The sequence below is a fragment of the Rhododendron vialii genome, chromosome 3a (assembly GCF_030253575.1).
Source record: "Rhododendron vialii isolate Sample 1 chromosome 3a, ASM3025357v1".
Lineage (NCBI taxonomy): Eukaryota > Viridiplantae > Streptophyta > Magnoliopsida > Ericales > Ericaceae > Rhododendron > Rhododendron vialii.
In genome coordinates this window covers 12,452,856-12,476,086 of record NC_080559.1, presented here as the reverse complement: position 1 = coordinate 12,476,086, position 23,231 = coordinate 12,452,856, and the positions used below count along the sequence as shown (strand labels likewise).

The window sequence follows — 23,231 nt, the reverse complement described above, 5'->3', positions numbered from 1 at the left end:
TTTGACCCCTATTATTATGAACTTCGTGCGAATCGTCCCTTATCATCTCTTCTTCACTCCGATTGGTCAAGACAACAAAAAGTGTAGCATTGCACATTCTATCAAACCATGCATGCATATTTAAAGGACAAATTGGAAAAAGCATGTAAAAATATAATTGAACCCTTCTATTAATCTTTCGGCTAATCGTTATTGAAAACCATAGTATCCATTCACTACTAACCACCATCTATGCAACCTTATCACAACCACCATCGTCAGAACCTCCCTTGCAAATCACAGATTCTAACACCAGCATAAATTTTTGTTGATGTTTAAATACAGCAAGAGCTTCAATCTTTGGGAAGAAATTTGCCAAGAACTTCAAGCTCCTATAATAACCGTCATTAGGGCTATCCAGTGGACGAATCGAACTTCCCAAACTGAATTGCCCGCTAACCAAACCAAGGTATTCTATGGATAGATACGGATCCTAATATCCCTAATACTGGTGGATTTGCTCAATTCCGTTGTGGATTCAGTTTAAACCAAACCGCTTATTGCCAAAAAACAATAAAAAAACTAAAACATAAAAAAAAAAAACCCTAGGTCCCTAACTCCTCATCTCATTCTCTATTCTCTCTGCCTCTCCCCCTGACTCCATCCCTATTTCCGACCACCTCCAGCTGAAACACTACAAGGTTTCTTTTTGTCTTTTTCGTTTTTGAAATTAGCACTCTTGGGAGTCATGTGCTAGTTTCAAAAATGATAGGCGGCAAAGTCGAACCAAATCCAAACTACAGGGACCAAAGTGAAATTTACCCAACAAGATATGGAGACAGTTTCAAACTTTCAGGGCGTGTTTGATAGGAGGTTTGGAGGGGAGGATTGGATTAATAATCTCATGGGGTTGTTAATACCTTGTTTGGTTAGGTTTTTGTAAGGGGGATTAGTTATCCCATGGGATTGTTAATCCCCCAAAATGGGGGTATTAGCAATACCATGGGGGGTGTTACTAATAATCCCATCCCCATGGGATTGAGCAATACATGCTTAAAAACCCACTTCAATCCCAATCTCAATCCTAATCCTAGCCAAAACAAACATGTTATTTACAATCCTTTCCCATTCTCAATCGAATCCCAATCCTAATCCCGTGCAAAACAAACATGAATAAATAATTCATCTCCTCATTAATAATCCCACCTCATTCTCAATCCCAATCCTAATACCATATTATTACGAATCCCCTCAAAACGAAATCTGCAATCAAACACGCCCTCAGTTGACAAGGCATAGCTGAGAAACTAGTAAAGTGGTACCGGGCCGGGCTTTGTTTTATGGCTTTTTTATTGTGTGGCCGATTCCTCCTCGTTAGTTCCTGCAGCTTCTCTCTCCACCCGTTCCAGCTTCTCTCACATCCTACTCCCTCCTCCCCGAACTACCCCATCAATTTCACTAAAATTACTAACCTGTCCCTCCTCCATCGCAAGCAACTCCGTTCTTCGTCGTCCATGGAGGCCGCTCCCGAGGGTTACCGAAGAAACGTTGGCATTTGCCTCATCAATCCTTCCAAAAAAGTAATATATATTCACACACACACACACACACTATGTATGTTTGTATATATATATGGGTATGGACTTTCTCTCTTATGTGATGCGTTTGGATGGTGCAGATTTTTGCTGCTTCAAGGCTCGATGTACCGGATTCCTGGCAAATGCCCCAGGTAATTCTGGAAATTTCTGATTGATTGATTGCTTGATCGAAATACGTACATGTGTGTATATATTGCTTTCGGGTGATGCCACCGTGAATCGCTGTTTAATGTTTTTTGAGTAGTGGATAGAGGAGATGTCTTTTGCATAAACTTGAGTCATCGCGTTTGGAAAAGTACCGCGTTGGAACAAGAATTGTGAAATCTCACAAAATAAAGATGCTTCTGAGGGACCAACATTTTGGAATGTTTTTTACAAAAAAATACATTTTGGAATGATTAATAAGGATGGTTTACTCAACTTGTTAATTGGTGGTGGGATTGGTCCCAAGAGATTAGTCGAGTTGAGCGCAAGGGGATTAGAAACAACCATGATGCGGGTGTCATTTGATGCTACTATGGTTTCCCATGTTTGATGAGACAGATCAAAGAATCTTTCAACGCAAGTATGGCGCTAAGTAGTTAACTATGGTGATATATGCTATGAGGGATGCAGCTACTGCTTGGATAGGGATCAACGACAGCATGAACAATTGAGAATTGAGTCAAGGTTGGGGTTTATCTGATAAATTTTGGCTCATAACTCCGTGTAATGGTTGTGTTGTCTTGAGTAGGAGGTAGCATGGTGTTTTGCACTTTTGCTTTTGCTGCTGATTTTTCTTTTATCCAGAGGCTTTTTTCTGGTTTTTTCTTGTGGGAGTTGGGAGTTATCCCCGTCTTGTATTCCTGGGGTATGCTCCTAAGCTCTTGTTATGGTTTGTTTGGTCTTCGAATGAATGTGCATTTATCGAAGAAAAAAATATACTTCCAACACTTGAAAGCAGCCAGTTTCAGGAATATCGCTCATTGGAGTAGGACCAGTAGGTGAAGATGGTTGAAAACTTTTGACCCCTTAGATGCAAGATGTAAAATGACTTGCAGAATATTATCCATAAATTTGATTTCCTAAGAACTAATTTTGAAGTATTACTTTACTGCCACAAAGCGAATTGATCATCTTGATTCTTGATAATGCGAATTGTTCTGTGATGGGGTTCTTTTTGTAGGGTAAATCTTTAGTACTATTCAGCATAGTTACGGTAACTGACTTGCTTGACATGCATATCTGAGGGTTGTGTGATGAGGGTCTTTTTTGGATGGGTATATATACAATAACTTCTAGTCACAGTACTTTCCAGCATTCCAGGTCTTGTTTGCTATTCATATTTCATCCCTCTTTTCTCGTGTCAAACTCATGTCCCTCTTGTTTACCTAGTACAAAGTCAACATTAATGTGCATCATTCCATGCAGAACCTGTTGTTTGTTATAAACCGAATCTAATATTTCGTCGAACTTGCTTTACTGCCCTGTTGTGAAGGGCGTGTACGGGGCAGTTCATCATGCTAGAAGTTCAAATCCCTGTGGCCCCTCTCCCAGAACTTACTATTTGACATTCTACGTTTGACGGGGCAACTTGCAAGGTTGGCCACCAAGTGCATATCTGGCCCCTCAAATAACCGAATTTTATGAGGGTTAAAAATCTTTCAACCACTTTTGTGGAGAGGGCAGCACCCCTATATTTGAATTTTGGTTTCTAATTCTTCACCCATAGAGCTATACTCATAGTAAGTTTGACTTAACTTTTTCCTCCGTCCTTTGATCAAGGACAGGTAAAGCTCCATTTCTTGCCTATGAACCTCATGGAAGGTTTGGGTTTTTGATCCACTGAACTCATTCTGTGACACAATTTTGATAACTTCTGATCTCATTTAGATAATTAATAATGATGATAAGGTACCTAACTACTGTCCAGCTTGGGTAGTGCTCAATCAACTGCGTCTTCATTTCTTGACATCTTATCAAACTTCTGTGTACATTGGTATGGTTCACCAATATAGAACATGTGATTGATTTGTATTTTGTCACCTGGCATGAGGCATTACTGTCCAGCTTGATGCAGCATACTCTGCACTTGTCTAACGTACAAATGTCATGATATGACTTTCTTCCACAAAAGGTTTGTGTTAGTGCTGCTCGCTCTTTGTATTGAAGGAACCATCCATCATATAGAAACAAGGTGGATCACGGATGGACCAGATTTCTTTGGACCTGCTCCGTATATTTCTCAACGGTTCAAATGGTTGCATCTTCTTTATCACTTTACTGTGGTGTGCCCAATCAAGTCCGGTTTTTTACCCATTTCCTGTTCATCAAAGAACCAGAGCAGGCTTCTTTCAGTGGGGCAGAAAATATTTGTAGACACAAATAAGAACTTGGAACTGAAATCAATTTTAGGTGCCACATGGAGAAATAGAGTTATTTGTCAACGGTGTAACAGCTTCTGCTGTTGGAGTTTCCAATAATAAGCATCATTCATGCCTATCTCCAATCCCATTTATTTTCTGACTTTTTTTTCTAGTTCCCGTCCCCCTCTAGCAGCTGTGAACAGAGTTTGGGAGTTCAAAGGTTAGGTTGCCACTCTATTTTCCAATATGACCGTTGGTTCATTTGCAACACAATTTTATGTGTGATGGGCTATTAGTGTGTAATCTGCAGCTTCGAAGCTTGCATCAATTGTCAAATAGAGATGCACCTACTATGCAATTGTCATCTGAATTCATAAATTCTTGTACACTTATTCTTATTTAAAAATTTGGTTTCACTGCATATAAGATGGTTATTGTCTGGCGTGAACAGGGTGGTATTGATGGAAATGAAGTTCCAAGAGATGCAGCTATCCGTGAATTGAGAGAAGAAACAGGGGTTACTTCAGCTGAAGTTCTTGCAGAGGTTTGGACTTGGGATTTGACTCTCCATGCATTATTAATTTGGGGGGTTAATTTATTCTTATGCTTAATTCCCCAAACCCGCTGGTTGGCCCCCTAGAAAAGTGACAGAAGATAAAAGAAAACTCTTGTTTAAAAGTATATTGCGTCTCTTTGTTCAACTGGGAAGTTTACAAAGCTTAGGCAGGTTTGATGAAGCGAAAATCAGATTCAGGAAAACAACATGTAATTCGTGCCTTCATGCATAGGATTGCATTACTTGGTGAACATCCTAGGCCCTAGGCCTCGTGGTCCGAGTTCTGACTTCACTTGTTGACCCGACTCCCAAGAGCTTATGAAGAAAGTGCCTCTTTACATTTTTGTTTCCTGACCAAGGCTTTGGTTGTTTTCCTAGTCTTGGAATTGTAATTTGGTCCTTAGGACAAGTTCCGAGATGTCATTTGACCATGAGCCTTGTTTGGTTGCTTGCAGGGCAGGATGCATCTATATATAGAATTCTACAACACAACAAAAAAAATAAAATTGATAGCATTAATCATGAGATCATGTTGCAAACCTAGATATTGTTAGTATAATAAGAAAGTTATATGTGTATATTTATGTTTTGAAACACATAAACAATTGTGATCTGTTTACTCTTCGCAAGTTTTTCATCAAGTTTGATCATCATGTAATTAGTTTATATCTTATCTATCAAAGTTGATACTTTCTTAATTTCTTGGACAATATGTTGCTCCTATTGGGAATAGAATTTTGTTGTTGGACGAGCTTTTTAATGTTAATTATTTTGAAAGGACTATTCAGTATTCACAGTTAATTTTTGAAAGGAGTATTAGATTTAAATTTCTATATTCGAATTGATAGTTTCTGCACCAGTGAGTTGGTTTTCAACATTAAATTTGAATGCAGGTACCACATTGGCTGACGTACGATTTCCCGCCAAATGTCCGGGAAAGCCTTAATCATCGGTGGGGAGCAGACTGGAAGGGTCAAGCACAAAAGTGGTGAGTGCCTTTATATATTTGAAATTGATGTGAAGCTGCATCTTAGGGTTGTGTTGGCAGGGGATGAACCAAATATTGGATGATTATGCAGACTAAATTAATGCTTGATTAGTGCCTTTGCGGTGACCCGAACCAAATAGAGCCTCAAATCCCAATCAATTGGGATTGACTACATGAATTCGTTTTTTCCCTGGTATTCAAAACCTAGATCCTTTCCAACTACTGCCACCTCTAATGTCAACTTCGCTCTACTCCTCCCTTAGTGCTACCTTAACCGTAACTATATCACTCCTCCTAACTACCACATCGGTCGATCTACAATAGACATGTCCATATCACCTTAATCTTTTTTCTCTCATCTTATCTTGAATCTGTGAATACTACTACTCGTATTTGTGTTAGCTACCTAACGTATAACCCTCCTCCTTTATCCGGGCTTGGGGCCGGTTATTGCAACCAAACCAGAAGATAAATTGTTTTAAGAGAGAAAATCCCTAGTTGGGAATACATCATAAAAGAACTTAGGGACCGGTCCAGTTGAGTCGGTAAATGAAACATCATAAAAGAACTTAGGGACCGGTCCTATTTTCAAAATCTGTTTCCCTACAAAGGAAAAAAAGATTTTGTACTTTTACAGAACCTGTAAAGAAAAGTCGCTGAGAATTTCTTACTGTACTAGAGAGTTAAAATTATTATTTGTATTTTAAGAAGAAATTTTATATGCAACACTGAACAGTTTCTCAGTCACACTAAGAAATTTCTTAGTCTAAAAGATTATGTATTTCACCATGCATAAGTTTCGTCAACAGAACATACGTTGGGGAAATAGAACTAGGTCGTAATTTCCCCTGATATTTGTACCCATGGTACTGCTATGGTGGTTCTCACATTGCCTATCGAGAAACTAAACTAAATAAGGACCCAAAGCTTCAGTGACCCCAAGCACATCTATTCCCTTTTTGACTCCTTTTAAGGACTTTCTGGGTTGCTTTCTTTTTCAGGCATGCAGCATGCTTAATAGAAAGTTTACAGGATATGTGCAACATCTGATTCACAAAATCACAGTTCTTCTAAAGAAAATCGTAATAAATGGCTGATTGGATTGCTTAGCCATCATTCTCCAGTTATGTAGATAATTCCAGTTATGCAGACAACCATCTGGGAGCAAGAAAATTGTTACTGGTCTGAAATGTTAGATAGCCATGTGTGTCCCTTTCCCTTGTGCATGCACCGGAGGACATCCTCACCCACCCATGTGGGTTTGGCGTGAACATGATGTTTTGGATGTTATCATGCCATCTGCAATCAATTTATCAATTAAAAATCTGTAGATAAATGCAGGTTCCTTCTTAAATTCAATGGAAAGGAGGAGGAAGTCAATCTTTTGGGCGATGGAACTGAGAAGCCAGAGTTTGGAGAATGGTCATGGTTGTCACCGGAAGAAGTAATCGACCGTGTGAGTGCAACTTCTTATCTTTTGATTGAATCTGGTTGTCTTGTGATTCATTATTTGTGTATTTTTGTTACATCTTCTTTGCATTTCTATTGCAGGCAGTGGACTTCAAGAAGCCTGTTTACAAAGAAGTTATGGCAGCCTTTTCCCCCTACCTTCACTAAAACAATTTCTGTACCCCTACATATTAGAAACGAGCAATTGAAAAAAAACTCAAATCATCACTTTATTTGCAATGTTTGAGTTCTGCTATCGGTGTCCTCACAATTGCTTCAATCCAACCAATGTGGCCAATAAATGTCAGAACTACTTCTCAGGTAGTGAAATACTCTGGTTTCTTTACATGGTTTTCGTGGAGTATAACTGTGTTTCGGTTTTCAATTGAGATGAGATTAAACCAAGGCATTGGAGCTTATCTGGCAATCTCAATTCTGTTAAACTGGTTGTCAATTCTGTATGCGACGAGGATTTGTTCCTCGCCTTTCTGAGTAATCAACCTTCTGCTTCCTCTCCTATTCTTGTGCGCCTGAGAGATAAGCATCATGTTATCAGTAGTTTTTATAAGGACCTCAGCATCGCATGCAATTGTTGATACCTTAGGCTGACTCTCGCATTGAGTTTCAGCCACAAAAATTCATGACAAATTCACTGAAATGGATAGTATTGTAAGCCAAAAACGAGGTAGTCCAAAACAATGCTATCTGACTCTCGCATTGAGTTTCAGCCACAAAAATTCATGACAAATTCACTGAAATGGATAGTATTGTAAGCCAAAAACGAGGTAGTCCAAAACAATGCTATCAATATCTTACCTTACAAAAAATTTCGTGTTTTAATCAGTTTCCAGAAATGCTATTCCGCAAACCAATTCAAACAAGAAATGAACTTGCTCTTAACTTCTATCAACTCCTCACTCGCACCATTGAGAGGCATAACCTTAACCATTGGGAGGCGTAACATTTTTAGTTATACCGGGTGTGTACCGTAGTCATTCTCCTAAAAGATTCATGTTCTATCGAGCAAGCTAATAGTTGTGAAATCCTGCTGCATTCCATTTCTTACCGTTTTTCATCAAATCACTCACCACACTGGCTCTCAATCCCCCAAAAAAAGCTATTCTGTGCAGCAATTCAAATGACAAACAAACTTGTGATCAACTCCTCCCCAACTCCAGCAGCCTAAACAAGATTTTTCAAAACAAGTTACTGGACGTGAAAACTAAATAATTCCGGCAGTCTTGTTGAGTATCTGCAATACATGATCAGTCACAATCCCAGCAACAATCTCCGGAGAAAATCTACCGATCATGTCCTCCCTCGCTCTCCTCCCTTTGGCTTTAGCTTCCTCAGGAGTGCTCACAACACGCCTCATCAAAACTCTAAGCCTATCAACAGACGGTTGAGCCCATAAATGCCCTTTAAACGGTCCTTCAAATACTTCGCTCATCACATCTACCGGCAAGGGATAGCTATTTTCCTCCGTTAAGTACTCTGTGGGTCCAGACCAATTTGTCGTGATAACCGGCAATGACATCGCCATCGCCTCCACAATAGGGCGGCCCCACCCTTCTCCTCTTGAGGGAAGAACAAACACGTCAGCAGCCTTGTATAACCGAGGTAGATCAACATGAGGAATATGGGAGTCTATCACATAAATTGGAGCCCAACCATCAACCGGTTTCACCAAATCGGAATCCTCGACAAAATCCACTATCTTGTCACCAAAATCCCTATCAGAATGGTACGGATTCGTCAACAAGTATAAAACAACCCCATCACCATATGAGAATTCCTTTAAGTATGCCAGCAACAACACATCCCATCCCTTCCGGTATTCCCACTTGAAAATACTCAAGAACACGAACTTCGTATTGGAATTGGAACTCTTCAATGAATTTGATCCCAAAACTAGTTTCCCTCTAGAGGAAAGTTCCAGCGGCATGTACTTATCAGGATCGAAGAACTTCACATCGACAGGTTGAATGACTTTCACAACCTTCGATGGATCAACCCCGCTGTCTACAAATGCAGATACGTGGAAATTGGTAGGAACCCAAACGGAATCCATTTGATTACACCGCCTAACGTGTTCAATATTCAACCGATCAGTCTCAAACATGGTCCGACCAATTACGTGCCTAAAATGCCCGTAACCAGTCGGTGGGCATGGGACTGTCTGAAACAGAGGGGGGTACCAAGCACCAGGCTCACTGTGGCATACCACAATGGTGTTTTCCACTTCACATTCTGTTCTATGAAGCTCAAAAGCCAGTTTCCTCATTTCCATTGGCAAACCCTCCCAAAACTCTACAATTTCCTGATCACCATGTTGGTTAATACCCATTCTAAAACTAGGGTTTCCATACTGTAAGGCCAAGATATAAGACCAAGCTTCTGAGCTATACCCACCACCAGAGAGAAAAGGGGCCATCCATAGGACACAGTAAGGGGGTTTGGGATTAGGGTTTGTTTGTGGGTTTTGTTTTATTTTGGGGGTTGAGTGAAGAAACCCTAGGAGTTTGTGAAAATGGCTAGAGTGAGTTGTCTTTAGAAGTTGAATTTTGTAATGGCCTGTGTTTGCGAAACTGAATAAGATTGCCAGAAATACAACTAGTATGGAAAATAAATAGAAGTATCTCAATTTCGAGAAAAAATGGTGGGTTTGAGGGGGTACTTGGTTTTCCAGGGAATTCATCAGAATTGCTAGGGAAGGAAATTGCAGATTCAATGTAGAAGGAGAAAATCACCCAATAATAAGATTTCAGCAGGAAGAAATTTCTTCTAATCAGAAATTTGGAACAATTGGTGAGGTGCGAGTAAGTTGATGAGAGAGGAGAGAGTGGCAAAACCTGGGAGCTGGAGGAAAGGAATTAATGGAAACCCTAAGACAAGGGGAAGGAGTTTCCAACTTCTCTGCAGTTTATGATACAGACAGGAAATTTCAAATGAGTACCTTTTAAAATGCAGATCCCTATTTCCCGATCAAATTTTTATGATTCGAGTCGCTCAATGTGTTCACAACGTGATTTTAAAGATATATGTCAAAGAAATTGACAAAAAAAATGACCGGGAAGGACTTGATTTCAGAAATTTTTTACTGAACCGTTCAATAAAAAACTGTTTGGATTAAGCTCTTCTCAGTCATTTTTTTTGCTGATTTTATGGTATGTACCCTTAAAATTACGTTCTGATCGCATTGAGAAAAATTCGATGAGAAAATAGGATAAATGAAGAAGTCCGCATTTTAACTAAAATGAGGACTCCCTCGTGAAAAACGGACTGTCTCTTCGTATACGCCTAAGACAATAGTTATTCGTTCCGTCCCGATTTGTTTATCTATTTTTACTATTTGAGACCTCCTGCCAAATTGTCTATATGTTTTGGTATATTATGTTTTGTATATGCAATATGAATCTTGTTTGATAGATCTCGATTAGGTCTATAATACAATGTTTTTGAAATTATATACAATATGAATCTTGTTTGATAGATCTCGATTAGGTCTATAATATAATGTTTTCGAAATTATATAAAAACATTATGGATTATGAGATATAGACAATTTTTTGAATGACACATATGTCGAAATTAGACAAATAAATTGGAGAGGAGAGATTATCATTTATCAAGGGTTCAATGATTGGTAGGCACCATTTGGAAGTTATTGAAGATTTTGTTGGTACGGTTTTTTTATAATTCTGATTAAATTTAAGTTAATTTTTTTACTTCACGTGGGTCATCTCATTGAGTGGAAACAAAAGAGTATATAAATATATACGAGAAAAAATTCAAATAACACGAGAAAAAAGATCTAAAAGTCAAATAGATTGTTTGATAACTCAATTCAATACTTAAAGCTGAATAAGCTACGTAAAAATAAAATAAGTTAGTTTGATGGCTGAAATGAGGATCACTCCAGTAATATTTTAAGAGCACAAGAGAGAGCAAAGAACAAAATATAAGTAGCTTCTCTTCTACTCCTTAATTGACTAGCTGTTTTGCCACGTGGTACATTATTTTCTGCCGAGTCAATGGCATTTTGTAATTTTGTTTGGAGCTGGGTGTCTCAGCGAGATCAGAGTCATCAATATTAAGACCGCATCCCTTGACCATCATTATGCAATTAAATTTGTGGTAGACCATAACGTCACTAGACCATGCATCGGTTCCACTAGGAGGGTGAGCCTATACTTTTTCGACAACGCTCTATAGTTTAATGCGTTCGAAAGAAAGAATTCCGAATTTCCGTTTGACCGAAAAAAGAAAAGAAAGAAAGAATCCCACTCTTCGAGTGAAAGGCGATGGAGTTATTATTTGATCCAATGTTCATAAGTTACAAACAAGGCTGACAAGTGTATTTCCTTGTGAAAGAAACCATTTTTCATGCGACCATTTGAAATAATACATGAATGTAGAAGCCCAAACAAATTAAGCATACATATACTAACATTTGAAATAATCATGCGACAATTAGAAATTTTTTTCTTGACCCGGTCTTCATTGCACTTTATTTTTATTTTTATGTTGGCCGGTTCAACAATTGCATGTCACTCCTTTCGTTCCAAAATGAGAGTCCATGTTACTATTTCGGACACTTTGAAAAATTATTTATATATTTCAATCTATAATGTTGAAAATATCCAATATGGATCTTATTTGATAGATCTCAATTTATTAGACAAAAAATTAAAAATCATAAAAAAATATTATAAATTGAAAGATATAAACAAAATAAAAATAACAGAAAAAAATGAAAAGTTGACTCTTATTTAGAAACAGATAGAGTACTTGCATGGTGAAAGAAATACATACATAAGCTCATTTTATTACAAAGAAATAAATAGTGCAATTACCAAAAGAGAAATGCTAGGGATAAAAAAAACTTACCCCGAAAAAAGCAACTAGTAGTTGAGATTCACTTTGATGTGTATGATCCAATCATCAAAAACCATGTTCGTTTTGGAATTTTGAATTTAGGATTCTTTTTCTGAGCACGGTATTCAATAAATTTTCTATCTATTTCTTTATACTCATTACCCAAAATCCCAAAATCAAAATTCCAAAATGAACATGGTCAAAGTGATTCTCAATCACTGATTGTTTTTTTTTTGAAATACTTTAAAGGTAAATTTTCTTTGTACTTATCATTTTCCTTAGCAAAATAAGTATGCATTGTGCCTCAATTGTGGAGCCAAAGTATGGACCGTATGGAGCGGGTAAAAAAAAAAAAAGTATGGACCGTATGGTACTCAACGATGGCCACATTTTCTCATAAAATTTCTACCCTTTTTGTCAACCCAAGCAATATCTTTTCCCAAGATTTTCGTCCTGCTTCCACTTTCTTACTCCCTCCGTCCCATAATATTTGTCCGGTCCGCAAAACGAGGATTATAAAATAATATATTTATTTCAAGAAAAAATTCAAATTTTTTTCATAAGTTAAAAGAACTCGTCAAGATCTAGTAAATTGTTGAATTTTTTTCAACTTTTCTTACAAAAATTGTATTATTTTTACATTTCCGTTTTGCGGACCGGACAAATATTATGGGACGGAGGGAGTATTTTTCTTTTCTTTCCTTTCCTTTCTCGTTTTTTAGACACAGCATTGAAAACTATAAACAATTTTGATAATGATGAGTAATTATTCAATAGTATTCGGGTACTGTCACCTAATGCCCTAGTATTTTTATTCAACACATATTTTTCGTAGGATCTATGCTCTTAACGCACATTTTTCGTAGGGCATTACGGTACCACGCGGCGGTGCCTTAAGGCCACCAGATAATTTTGGATAAATTTCGTTGACACTCCAGAGTTTTTTTCAAATGACAAATACCCCACCACGTTTGAGAAATAACAATAAACCTCCATAATTTCAATGTTCGTTTCACCAACACCACAAATCGACGACTATTCAACCTAACACATGATTAAATCAAACAAAAGTGACTTACATCATAAAATAACCATTTCTGATAATTTGGATTTAAAAAAAAAAAAGAAGATAAAATTTATTAATAGTCCTTTATTTTTTACTCGTTGAAAGAATTGTGTTGGTCAAAAAGTACACACTTATTGCTTTTGATTCTCAGAAAAAATTGAGAATAGTAAGGCCCGTTCTACTAATTAAAATAAATAATTATTTTTTAAAAAAAATATTTATTTTTTGAACTAAAGATAATTTATTGTGAAAGAATAACATGTCTCGTAAAATAAAAAATCAATATTTAAAAAGTAAAAACATTAGCAGAAGAGGCCTAAATTTATTTATTTATTTTATTATTGTAAATTACTTTTGTTTTTGGTCAAACGAAAATATATTATATTATTTTAAAATACTTGTGACTGATTCCATAGGGTGTTTGATCGAATAGTCCGGCTCCTCTCCGGTCTATAGAGAATTAGAGGATCCTCTAATTCTAATTTATTGGTCAGGATTATCCTAATAACTCAAATTCCAAAACTTATATGGTATTTTATGAGCACCAAATTACTCCCTAAATATACACACAAAAAAATATTAATTTTTAAAGTTGTTACAAAAAATTCATTAATTTTTTTGAATGGCGTCTTCTCTTGTCGTTAAACCTACCTCTGAACAACCATTTTTATTTACTCCTACCTCATGCGGATTTTTTTACTAATATATACTTTCTTCGTCCTAATTTGTTTGTCCAATTTCGACATACGTGCCTTTTAAAAAATTGTATATATCTCACAATGTTTACAGAATTTCGAGAACATCATATTTTAGACCTAATTGAAATTTATCAAATAAGATCCATATTTGATACAAAAAACATTAGAAATTGAAACATATAGACAATTTCGTAAGAGGTCCCGAATAGTGAAAATGAACAAATAAATCGGGATGGATTGAGGGAGGATTAGAAAGTGGGTGTTCGTGAAACCAACATATGCTACTATCGTTGGGGAACACGAAGTGCAATTTATCACTGTAAAAAAGAGAAGATTTTTCGTTCTGAGTTGCCAAAATCACAAGGCGGCCAAAACCCTTCTACTGTTTTCCGATCGGCATTGCTCCGACCAGTTATCAGATCAGCTCAAATCCCTCATTTCCAAACAACTATAGTAGAAAGGAATCAGAAAAATGAAGAAAATCTTCGGCGCTAAGAAAGACAAAGAACCCCCTCCTTCCCTTCAAGACGCCTCCGATCGGGTCCTCTCTCTCTCTCTCTCTCTCTCTCTCTCTCTCTCTCTCTCTCTCTCTAGAAAACTTGTGGAGATCTGTCTAATCCTTTCATTAGGCATTTGCTTCCATTACTATGTAATTTGCTTCTTGTTTAGTAGTACCAACTTCTTTTCACTTGAAGGTATTTCCTTTTACTAGTATTATTTCCTGTTGGGCATTCTCGAAATGCTTGAGAGATGAAAGTTCACATATCCGGAGATGTGTTCAGAACGATGTACATTAGATTTGTGGTCATATATATCGGAAGGTTCCCAACACCTTTCGGTCAAGACGTGCGTACACTTTGGTCTTGTGTGTCTAGCGTTTTTGAAGATCTATTTCATGGTTAGAGTCTTGTGTTTTTTGTATAGCCGGTCCCAACCCCAGATAAAGGAGGAGAGTTGTGTGTTAGATTGTGACAGTCAACACGTAAAAGTCCCATTAGATCTTTATGACATGAATCTTAACAGTGGACAGGTAGGCCTAGACATAGCTCAGTGGAAAAATAGGATCCATGTAGCTGATCCCAATTGATTGGGACACAAGGCTTGGTTTGGTCTGATTTGGTTCAATTCATGGTTTTATGGTTTGCTGTGATCTTTGGTATTTTGTACATTTTGTGTTTGCCCATACGAAATACCTTCTAAACCTTTAGTTATTTGTGGATTGCATCTCTTATCTGTCATTCTTATGTCTCTTGGATGTGACGTTTCTTACTGATTTTATGGTTACTGTTTGTTAATACCTCTAATTTGAGAGCTAAATTAGGGTTTTATTTATCCATGATTCCAGATTAATAAAAGAGGTGAAACAGTTGATGAGAAGATCAAGAGGCTTGATGCTGAACTAACCAGATATAAAGAACAGCTCAAGAAAACCCGACCTGGGCCTGCTCAAGAAGCTGTCAAAGCTCGAGCCATGAGAGTTCTCAAGCAAAAGAGAATGTAGGTTATCTGCTTTAGGTGATTTCCTCCTAACCCTGTTGTACTAACAGCTTATGGTATGCAAGTATGCAACTATGTAAAGTAGTCTTATGTAGTAATAATCGTGGACACTAAATAGCATAATGCAAAACTTTGGTCTATGTTTTCTTATCATGCTACATCTAAGTTGGTTGGGTGTGTTCTGCATTGATAAAGGCCCTCACATTAATTGGTAGTTCGGAGTTAGGACACAACTTGCATTCAATTAATTTGATCATGCAAAAGCCAAGATCAAAGAAACTGGGAGAATATCTAGTATAAGTGGTGATACCATAGCGTCAACAGTTTCCGGTAGTGTTTCAAGTATTAGATTAGAGTGAATATAAATAACCCAGTCATGTGGTTTGCACTATGCTACCAAAAATGTTAATCCCTTGCAATTTATGTTCTGGGATGCACTTTCCGAAACGTGGTACAATTCCGCTCCGAATGTGTGCCCATGGGAGTTGGGCTTGTGATTTTATGTTCTTGCTTTACAAATGAGAGAAGTTTTTCCTTATTAAATGACTATGTTTTGACTCTTAATATGTTCAAACTCATGATAAATTTGGTACTTCGCCAAAATATTCCCACTCATGGTAAACATGATATTGATACAAGGTCCCTAACAAATTCTTCTGTCAAGACTTCCAATTTTGTGTGAACTTCATACCAGAGTTCCAAGATTTTGTAGAAGTGTGCTTAATTGGTCAAATTTTATGGAGTATCAAGTTGGGTGGATTTTAGGCTAAAGTTTATCCCAAGAAATTGTAGTTCATGTTGTCAGTAAGGATTAATTTTCACCAATCAAACTTGGTTGGGGAGCTTTTTAATTGTGTTATGAACTTGTAGGTAATAATGGTATGGAAGCCATGTTTCTTTACCTGCTTTAAATTGAAGGGAAATCTTTTATACGTGGACATTATCAGTAAGGAGAACGATTATTATTGGGCCTCTTTTCTTGTAATACGGTCAGTGCATCATACTTTAGAGAAGTGAATGAAATTGCATATTGCCTGAAATGAAAATTTTATATCCCGTCACATTGTTTTACTTGTAGAAGCTACCATTTTGCTTGAGTTGTGCCTGTATGGTTTTGCAGATATACAAACCCAACGATTATATACTTACCGGTTATGCCTGTGGACAGGTATGAAGGACAACGCGATATGCTTTACAATCAGACGCTCAATCTGGACCAAGTTGCTTTTGCCTCTGAGGGAATTAAAGATGCTCAGCAAACAGTATGTCCTGTGGAGCTGCTTGATGTCTTTCTCTTTATCATTCACTACTTCTGAATCTTCTGACTAGTAGTTCTTTTGGTGTCTTCTTAAATTCATGCATATTTTGGGTTTCCTCAATCAAAAAATTTGACTGAGACGATGAATGAAGTCAGTGGAAGATTTTGCCATATGGTCACATACAACAGCTTAATTTAATAGGAACCTGAATTTAAGTTTGGCAGTCGGTCTGTTGGATCACATCTGTGTGTAGCTATCAGAAGATTGTTGATTGGTTTTTACCAAAAAAAAAAGAAAAAGAAGCTTTGGTCTTTAAGCTATAGTGGTTAAAGAGAATGATGCACCTTTTGTGTGAGATTAATTCACCATGATATATCTGATATGGTTATTATGGGCCTACACTATATTCACCATACAGCTAATGTTTTTCTTGGTAGCGCCCGAAAGGGCATGATTCAAAGAATATCAGAAGGAGCTTGTTCTGTACCTTGATTGGAACCTGCTGCCTACCTCCATGAGGTAGGGGACAACCCATTTGTAACTAGGGAGGGATTTCTTTCTAAGATGGATGGTTGATGTGCGTCCTTGATTCTCTTATGCTCCATATTAGTGCCATTTTGGTTTCTATTGAAATGGATGCCCTGGATGCATTTTCTAGTTAATTGTATGCAATTTCTTATGGCTTGATGTTTCCACTAGTAATGTAGTTGCATTTTTTTTTTCCAGATGTCAGCGTTGAAATCGGCAAACAAAGATTTGAAAGGAATGATGAAGACTGTGAAGATTCAGGACATAGATGTTTGTATGCTTTTTTAATGGATTCTGAAATTTTACTTTTTGGCTGTGGAAATTTCTAATGCTGGATGTTGACCATCTGTAGAACTTACAAGATGAGATGATGGACATGGTCGATGTGAGCAATGAAATCCAAGAGTCTCTTGGTAGAAGCTATAATGTACCCGATGACGTTGATGAGGATGAACTCATGGGGGGTAAGCTTAGATGCTGAACACAGATTTCTATGTTACCAGAAATAGAAGCAATAGTTTGTTTGTTCTTCCCGCTTTATACTTCTCATGGGAGCAATAGATGTCTTCTACCGTAAGTGTGTAGTACCAAGTGTATAAAAGTACCGAGTGCTGCAACTGTTCTGATGTTTTAAAACCTATAGAGTTTCTTCACATAACTATATGGACGAGCTATATATGGAACGAAAAAGGTATGTCATACAACTATTCAGTCTATTCCTCCATACCATGGCTTGCTTAAAGCTGTGTTTGGACTTTGGACCATGCTTTGGAGATAGGGTCCATAGGAAAGGGAAATGATGTGGAAACCAAAGAAATGAATTTAGCTTCTTTCCTTCATATCTTCTTAACTCTTCTTTTCGTTTTCCATTCCCTATGTGTCTCCCTTTACAAATCCATGAGCCAAACACAGTCTAAGTGGCAGCAAGAATGTTGCATTCTGGTTGTGAAACAAATTTCCGGTATATTTTGTTTCATTTATCCTTTTTTCTATTTTGTGGCGCAGAGCTTGATGGTTTGGAAGCTGACATGGGATTTGAGATTGAAGGTGATGGGGTGCCTTCATATCTTCAGCCTGACAAGGAACCCGATATGGAAGGGGAACTCAACTTGCCTTCAGCACCATCAGGGCACGCAGCAGTACCAGCAGGCGGAGGCAACCACCAGGTAAACATTCATGTTAGGTGTCATTCAAGTGTCAAGAATCTTCTATTAAATCCCTGAAAGTGACAAAAACAACCTGTTGTTTTTTTGTGTAACTGGTGAAATTCTGTTGGGGTTCTGTCTACCTTTGTCGTTTTGTGTTATTTCTTTTCTTATCTTCCCGGAAACACAAAAAATACTTGCATGGAAAACTGTTTTTAAGTTTTTTTTTTTTTTTCTTTCTAAAAGAAACTTTTCAGGAAACACCAAAGATGCCAAGAACTGTTTTTGCACAAGAAGGAAAAGATGAGTGTTTTCGAACTTTTCAGTAGTTTGTTTGTGAAAACACAGAATACAATGAAGAAAGATGGAACATTACAGTCAGAAATATTCCTTATATTCTTTCAGTGTCAATGATTTCCTTTATTAATTACCCTTGAAAAGTGGCCATTATATGATACTTTGAGAGAATATATTGCACTAGAATTTTTTTGTTTGTACTGCGGTATGTATTCATTGATTCTAATTCTGTTGTCATTATCTGTCAATTTCGATTCCTGACAGGTTGAGGATGAATTTGGTTTACCTGCTGTTCCATCGTCTATGCGTGGTTAATTTCAGGTGGCTTGTTCAAGTTTAAAAGTGTATAATGGATTACTTCATTTTCAGAGGGATGATGTTGGGGCAAACCATTGTGAACATCTTGTGTAAAATTTGGTTTTGAATGCCACAGTGTTCCGGCTTGTGTTGGAGGTTTGGAAACCTGTTGAAATAATTTGGGCTGTATTTCGTGGTAGTGCCACTGTGGAACTTGTATAACAGGAGAAAAGAGGAGAGAAAAATTTGGTGGGGAAGATGACCATTTGTTTATACGAATGCAGTAGCAATTCTGCGGTTAAAAGTTGAAGCCCTATGGATAGCTCCGTGGGATTGACTAGAATGGTCTCATTTCGAAATATAAACAGGTTTCGCAATCGTCCAATCCGAGGGACCATCGTTCAACGTGCCTGACGGACCAGGAGGGAGCATATCTTGTTCCAATCGATATGAACTTAAAAACACAGGATAGTTCGTCGATCCCTTTATGATATCGAGGTTCCAATCAATACGAACTTATAATAAAGGATAGCTCGTCTACCCCTTTATGAGATTGAGGTCATGGCGACTTTTCCCACTAAACAAACTTTGAAATTGGGGAAGGAGTGGGCAGAGTGAGATATTGGCAGTAAATTTTTCACTATCAGTTGTCTTTCTTCTTCTTCGCTAGGAAGACAAATTTTAAAAATTGTTCAAACGATCTGAGCAGCAGCGTTCGTTCGACAGAAGCGTAATCAATGGCTTTCCTCATGTGAGGTTGATACAAGGAATACATGAAAGTTAAGTGTAGGTTGATTTATGTAGCGCGCTAGAATAACCAAAATTTCGATAGGTCTATTCAATTCAACCCATTAAGAAATCAGACAAATTCAACTAGTAGCTTAAGAGGACTGATTGAGAACAGAACTAAGATACGGGAACTCCTTTTTAACCTCATAGGATCTAGCATTTTTGTTTTGTTTTTAGGTACATAATACAATCTACTATGGATCGTACGTGGACAGTAGTTAGAAAACACATACAAGTTAACAACCTGTAGGAGGGTAATAAGGGAAGGCGAAGCCACATTCCTATTCTCATCAACCAACCTAAACCCTTGATCTTAAGAAGACCATCGATATTAACATTGTCAAATCTAGTGAAACGAAACGTTGATAAACGCCCTCAAGCTTCCTTCCTTTCTAGGTAACCAAATTTGGAAGGGATATCCTTTCAAGGGAATTGCAGCAAATGCTTAAATTCACCCCATGCCTTATCTTTACTGCAAAAGAAACCTTACAGTAGCAGAAAGGGAAGAAGAAGGAAAGAAAATCACGTCTACTCGATGTACATGAACTCCTAAAAGATGAGATCACCGGACGATAACAAGTGCAGAATTCGGCGGCCAAACCTGATCAGCTTCACTGTGGTTTCTGCTTTTCTATAACGTCCCCGGAGCAATGATGCAAATGTTCCAAAAGACATCAGTTTCTTGCGTTAAGGTTAAGTTTTCCTATGTCCAGCATCTGCCAAGCAGCATCTAAGCTAACTCCCTCTGCTGCAGAGCTTGACCTGAAATCTTTTTCAACGTCTCCACTGGAGGAATAAGCTACACGAATTTTCAACCTCTCTAGTTCTTTCTTCAGAGACTGATACCGACCTGTAGAAAAATATATCAACCATAACTACAAAGGTGAACCTAAAGAGAGAAGGTACTTATAGACCTGTTAAATGCAGAAAGATGGCAGTGATCATATATTTTGAGTACTTTCGTCTCCATTCAATTATATTGGTTTCAAACAGATTTTCTATTCCAAAAGAAGCACCTTACATCGTAAGTACGAGTAAAATATAAGAGTCTCCTTGCCTTCATCTTTCAGTATTTTATCCCGGGCCAAAACACTCCAAACAATTGGGCAAGAATTGTACTTCTATGTTACTTTAAACTTCTACCATGATTGATAACTTAGCTATTGCTATTTTTTCTACCTAGTGTTTCATTCTTTGCATCTTGGAACTTAAAAACTTTGGGGATGATTACCTAATGGTTTTAGGAGAAGCATATGGTACAAAACCAAAAGAAATTGGCTACAAAAATTTGGTTACCAAAAAAATGTGCAAGTATTTTGGGGTTTACCGCGCACCCCTCTACGTTATTTCACCAAAAAACATAACTCATACGATAAAAATGCATAACTAATGAGCCAAAAAATATGCGTACCATTATACCATATACGACAAATATGCGTGCCATGCAGAAAAAATATGTGAACAATGCTTACCATGCCCTCCAAAGGTACAACCATGCGTAACTAACCAAAAAATGCGTAACATATATCAAAATTACGTAACACATAACAAAAAATTGTGTAACATATTTATGGTACACCTAGGTGTACCATAGCTTTCTCCATGGTTTTAACTGGAAAAAAAAAATGTAATTTCAAAGAGAATGGAGTGACTTTTTTGTGACAATAATGGAGTGACTTTTTGACCTTCCAGAAAAGCTCTAGGGTAACAAAAATGGCGATCTCAGTTCAAGAAATGATCAACAGGAGGGGACAAACATAACTTACCACCCCCAATCACTTTTTCCTTCTTAAGTCTGGCCATCTGCTGCTTTAATTTACCATTCTCCATTGACAAAGCAGCACGTTGCTGAAGAAGAGAAGCAACGCGAACAGCTAACTCTGACTCTAAAGTCTGCATCATGAGAAATTCAAAACTGTTCTGTCAGAAAACTAAAACTAATCGCTGCTGGAGCAAAATTATAAGATTGAACAATACAGCAGCTGCAGCACTCTCTGATGAAATTCAGCACAGCAGTATATGGTTCTCATTTTTTTTTTTTTGTAAGTAATTTCATTTCACCAAAAACACGGCAACTACAAAAACAACGGGCATCCCCCTGAACTACAATACAAGGAACAAGACTATACAACATCAGCAGTAAATGGTTCTCATGTTGCATCACCACAATCAGATTTAATGCTAGGGAGCTGGCAATCAGATTCAAAGGGGGAAAAGGTTACACTATGAAGACTTTTATACGATCTGTCATATTCACCAGGATAACAAGAAAAGTAAAGGCTTAAACGAATGTCTTCATTTACTCTATTTACATTATTTATTTACTTTATTTAACAAGACAAGCAAGGGGTATCCTTCATATCTTTCACTTCCCTACAGCCGTGGGATTCTAACAAAAAGGATGGCTTGCTGTAAAAGAGGACCTTGGAGTGCCATCAGATTAAGAAGAAATTACAAGAAAATTTTTCATTCTTCTGCTGTTCTAACTTACCTGTAGAACATCAACAGTTCTTTCCAGTTCAGCAATATATTGGAGTTTACGAACCCTTGAGCGTTGCCCAGAATGCCTGAAAAGGATATCATTATGAGCAACTACATTAATATATGACCAGTTCACGTATTTAATCCTGACATACAGCAAAACAGAGAACAGCATCAAAAAGCAAAAAATAAAAAATAAATTGAACCGTATCAATGGAGTTAGAACTTAAAAACGAGCTTACAGCCTTGGAGACAAATATCTCAGATTTATCAAAACAGCAGAAACACAACTTAAATAGATTCCTCAATAGAATAAGATCTGATTGATGCAATAGTTCATCTGACTACACACAAAGAGGTGAAGCTACGGGGAATAAAAGGTAAGAGCATAATAACAAATCATTGAGAGTTGGGATTACCTTTTGAGGTTTTCAAAATAAAAATCAGATGTACGCAACTTTCATGTTAGTAGCATTGCCTTTAGCTCAAAGCACTTCAAGATAATTTGGCTAATATCGCGATCTTATGGTGAGGATTTGAGCAAGCATAGGACGAGATGATTTTCAAAAGATTTGCTATCATGACTCTAATAAGAACAAGACCAATATCAACATTAGAACACAATAAGTGAGCTCTGTAAGCCTAATTCTATTACAGTGGACACCGACAATGCTTTCTTTTTCTTGGTAAGCGGAACAACGCCGTCGAGACTCTATGGAGGACCTCCCAATCAGCCTCACAAGACAAAGACCAAGACTCCACGAGATTCATTGCTTTCATTTCATGAAAACCTATGTGGTGATAAGTCATAAAACGTGTCGTTCACCTTTGCATTTTCCCCTCCTAGAGTCTTCTTAATTTGCCTTGGTAAAAAATTTAGGATATGATAGCTCCCCCCCCCCTAGGACTTTAACATGGCAATGCTTATAGCATCCTATACAGCTAACCAAACCAAACCAAGCCAAGCCTTAAGTCCCAATCAATTGGGGAATTCATATAGATAACTGGAAGGATCAAATGGGATTTTTTACGTGTTGGCTGTCATATTGTAAATGAGACTCAAAGCATGACACATGTGAAATTCCTATAAGCTAACGAGAGAGAGAGAGAGAGAGAGAGAGAGAGAGAGAGAGAGAGAGAGAGAGAGAGAGAGAGAAACACTTCAATCACACACAAATCCACACATGCAAGGGTTTATGGGGGTGTGTGTACATAATTGTGACCCGAGGGTTTAGGCACGTTGACAGTGGTCCAAGCAGGCACAGAGTAGGCTGCAAAGAGACAGCAGCGACACTGGAAGTATACAAAGTTTCGGCAATCCTACCATTCTGTCTCAGTCTTTCCTACTAACCAGTCATGGCAATGACAATGCTCACGAATA

General features: G+C 37.5%; 4 protein-coding genes across 11 annotated transcripts in view; 2 read left to right on the top strand and 2 right to left on the bottom strand.

The window, feature by feature from the left end:
* Window positions 1-1,284: 1,284 nt before the first annotated feature.
* LOC131319070 (nudix hydrolase 26, chloroplastic) lies at window positions 1,285-7,265 on the top strand. The gene is made up of 6 exons (XM_058349179.1): window positions 1,285-1,559; window positions 1,658-1,708; window positions 4,374-4,466; window positions 5,372-5,466; window positions 6,808-6,922; window positions 7,018-7,265. The coding sequence occupies exons 1-6, from the start codon at window positions 1,320-1,322 to the stop codon at window positions 7,081-7,083; spliced, it is 660 nt and encodes a 219-aa protein (XP_058205162.1). The 5' UTR covers window positions 1,285-1,319; the 3' UTR covers window positions 7,084-7,265.
* A 682-nt stretch (window positions 7,266-7,947) lies between these two features.
* On the bottom strand, window positions 7,948-9,833 carry LOC131319069 (uncharacterized). Of its 2 annotated transcripts, XM_058349177.1 has the most exons (2): window positions 8,139-9,821; window positions 7,948-8,076 (listed from the first exon to the last, which is right to left on the bottom strand). In XM_058349177.1, the coding sequence occupies exons 1-2, from the start codon at window positions 9,611-9,613 to the stop codon at window positions 8,073-8,075; spliced, it is 1,479 nt and encodes a 492-aa protein (XP_058205160.1). In that variant the 5' UTR covers window positions 9,614-9,821; the 3' UTR covers window positions 7,948-8,072. The 2 variants fall into 2 exon arrangements, with proteins under 2 accessions (XP_058205160.1, XP_058205161.1); XM_058349178.1 differs by having other exon boundaries at window positions 7,948-9,833.
* Window positions 9,834-13,812: 3,979 nt separating this feature from the next.
* LOC131319507 (vacuolar protein sorting-associated protein 60.2-like) lies at window positions 13,813-18,837 on the top strand. The gene is made up of 7 exons (XM_058349774.1): window positions 13,813-14,098; window positions 14,903-15,054; window positions 16,223-16,316; window positions 17,040-17,111; window positions 17,194-17,305; window positions 17,847-18,007; window positions 18,548-18,837. The coding sequence occupies exons 1-7, from the start codon at window positions 14,030-14,032 to the stop codon at window positions 18,596-18,598; spliced, it is 711 nt and encodes a 236-aa protein (XP_058205757.1). The 5' UTR covers window positions 13,813-14,029; the 3' UTR covers window positions 18,599-18,837.
* Window positions 18,838-19,624: 787 nt separating this feature from the next.
* LOC131321040 (basic leucine zipper 34) overlaps window positions 19,625-23,231 on the bottom strand; it is a 55,846-nt gene continuing 52,239 nt past the window's right edge. For all 7 annotated transcript variants that reach the window (XM_058352059.1, XM_058352062.1, XM_058352057.1 and 4 more), the window contains 3 exons: window positions 21,861-21,936; window positions 21,136-21,262; window positions 19,625-20,219 (listed from right to left, as the gene is read on the bottom strand). In XM_058352059.1, the coding sequence (XP_058208042.1) occupies window positions 20,044-20,219; window positions 21,136-21,262; window positions 21,861-21,936 (379 nt within the window). In that variant the 3' untranslated portion in view covers window positions 19,625-20,043. The remainder of the gene's footprint in view (window positions 20,220-21,135; window positions 21,263-21,860; window positions 21,937-23,231) is intronic.

Coding starts and splice junctions, on each gene's coding strand:
- LOC131319070 (XM_058349179.1), top strand. CDS start 1,320: ATGGCTTTTTTATTGTGTGGCCGATTCCTCCTCGTTAGTTCCTGCAGC. Junction 5,467..6,807: donor AAGGGTCAAGCACAAAAGTG/GTGAGTGCCTTT, acceptor AGATAAATGCAG/GTTCCTTCTTAAATTCAATG. Junction 6,923..7,017: donor CGGAAGAAGTAATCGACCGT/GTGAGTGCAACT, acceptor TTTCTATTGCAG/GCAGTGGACTTCAAGAAGCC.
- LOC131319069 (XM_058349177.1), bottom strand. CDS start 9,613: ATGAATTCCCTGGAAAACCAAGTACCCCCTCAAACCCACCATTTTTTC.
- LOC131319507 (XM_058349774.1), top strand. CDS start 14,030: ATGAAGAAAATCTTCGGCGCTAAGAAAGACAAAGAACCCCCTCCTTCC. Junction 17,112..17,193: donor TGAAGATTCAGGACATAGAT/GTTTGTATGCTT, acceptor GACCATCTGTAG/AACTTACAAGATGAGATGAT. Junction 18,008..18,547: donor CAGGCGGAGGCAACCACCAG/GTAAACATTCAT, acceptor GATTCCTGACAG/GTTGAGGATGAATTTGGTTT.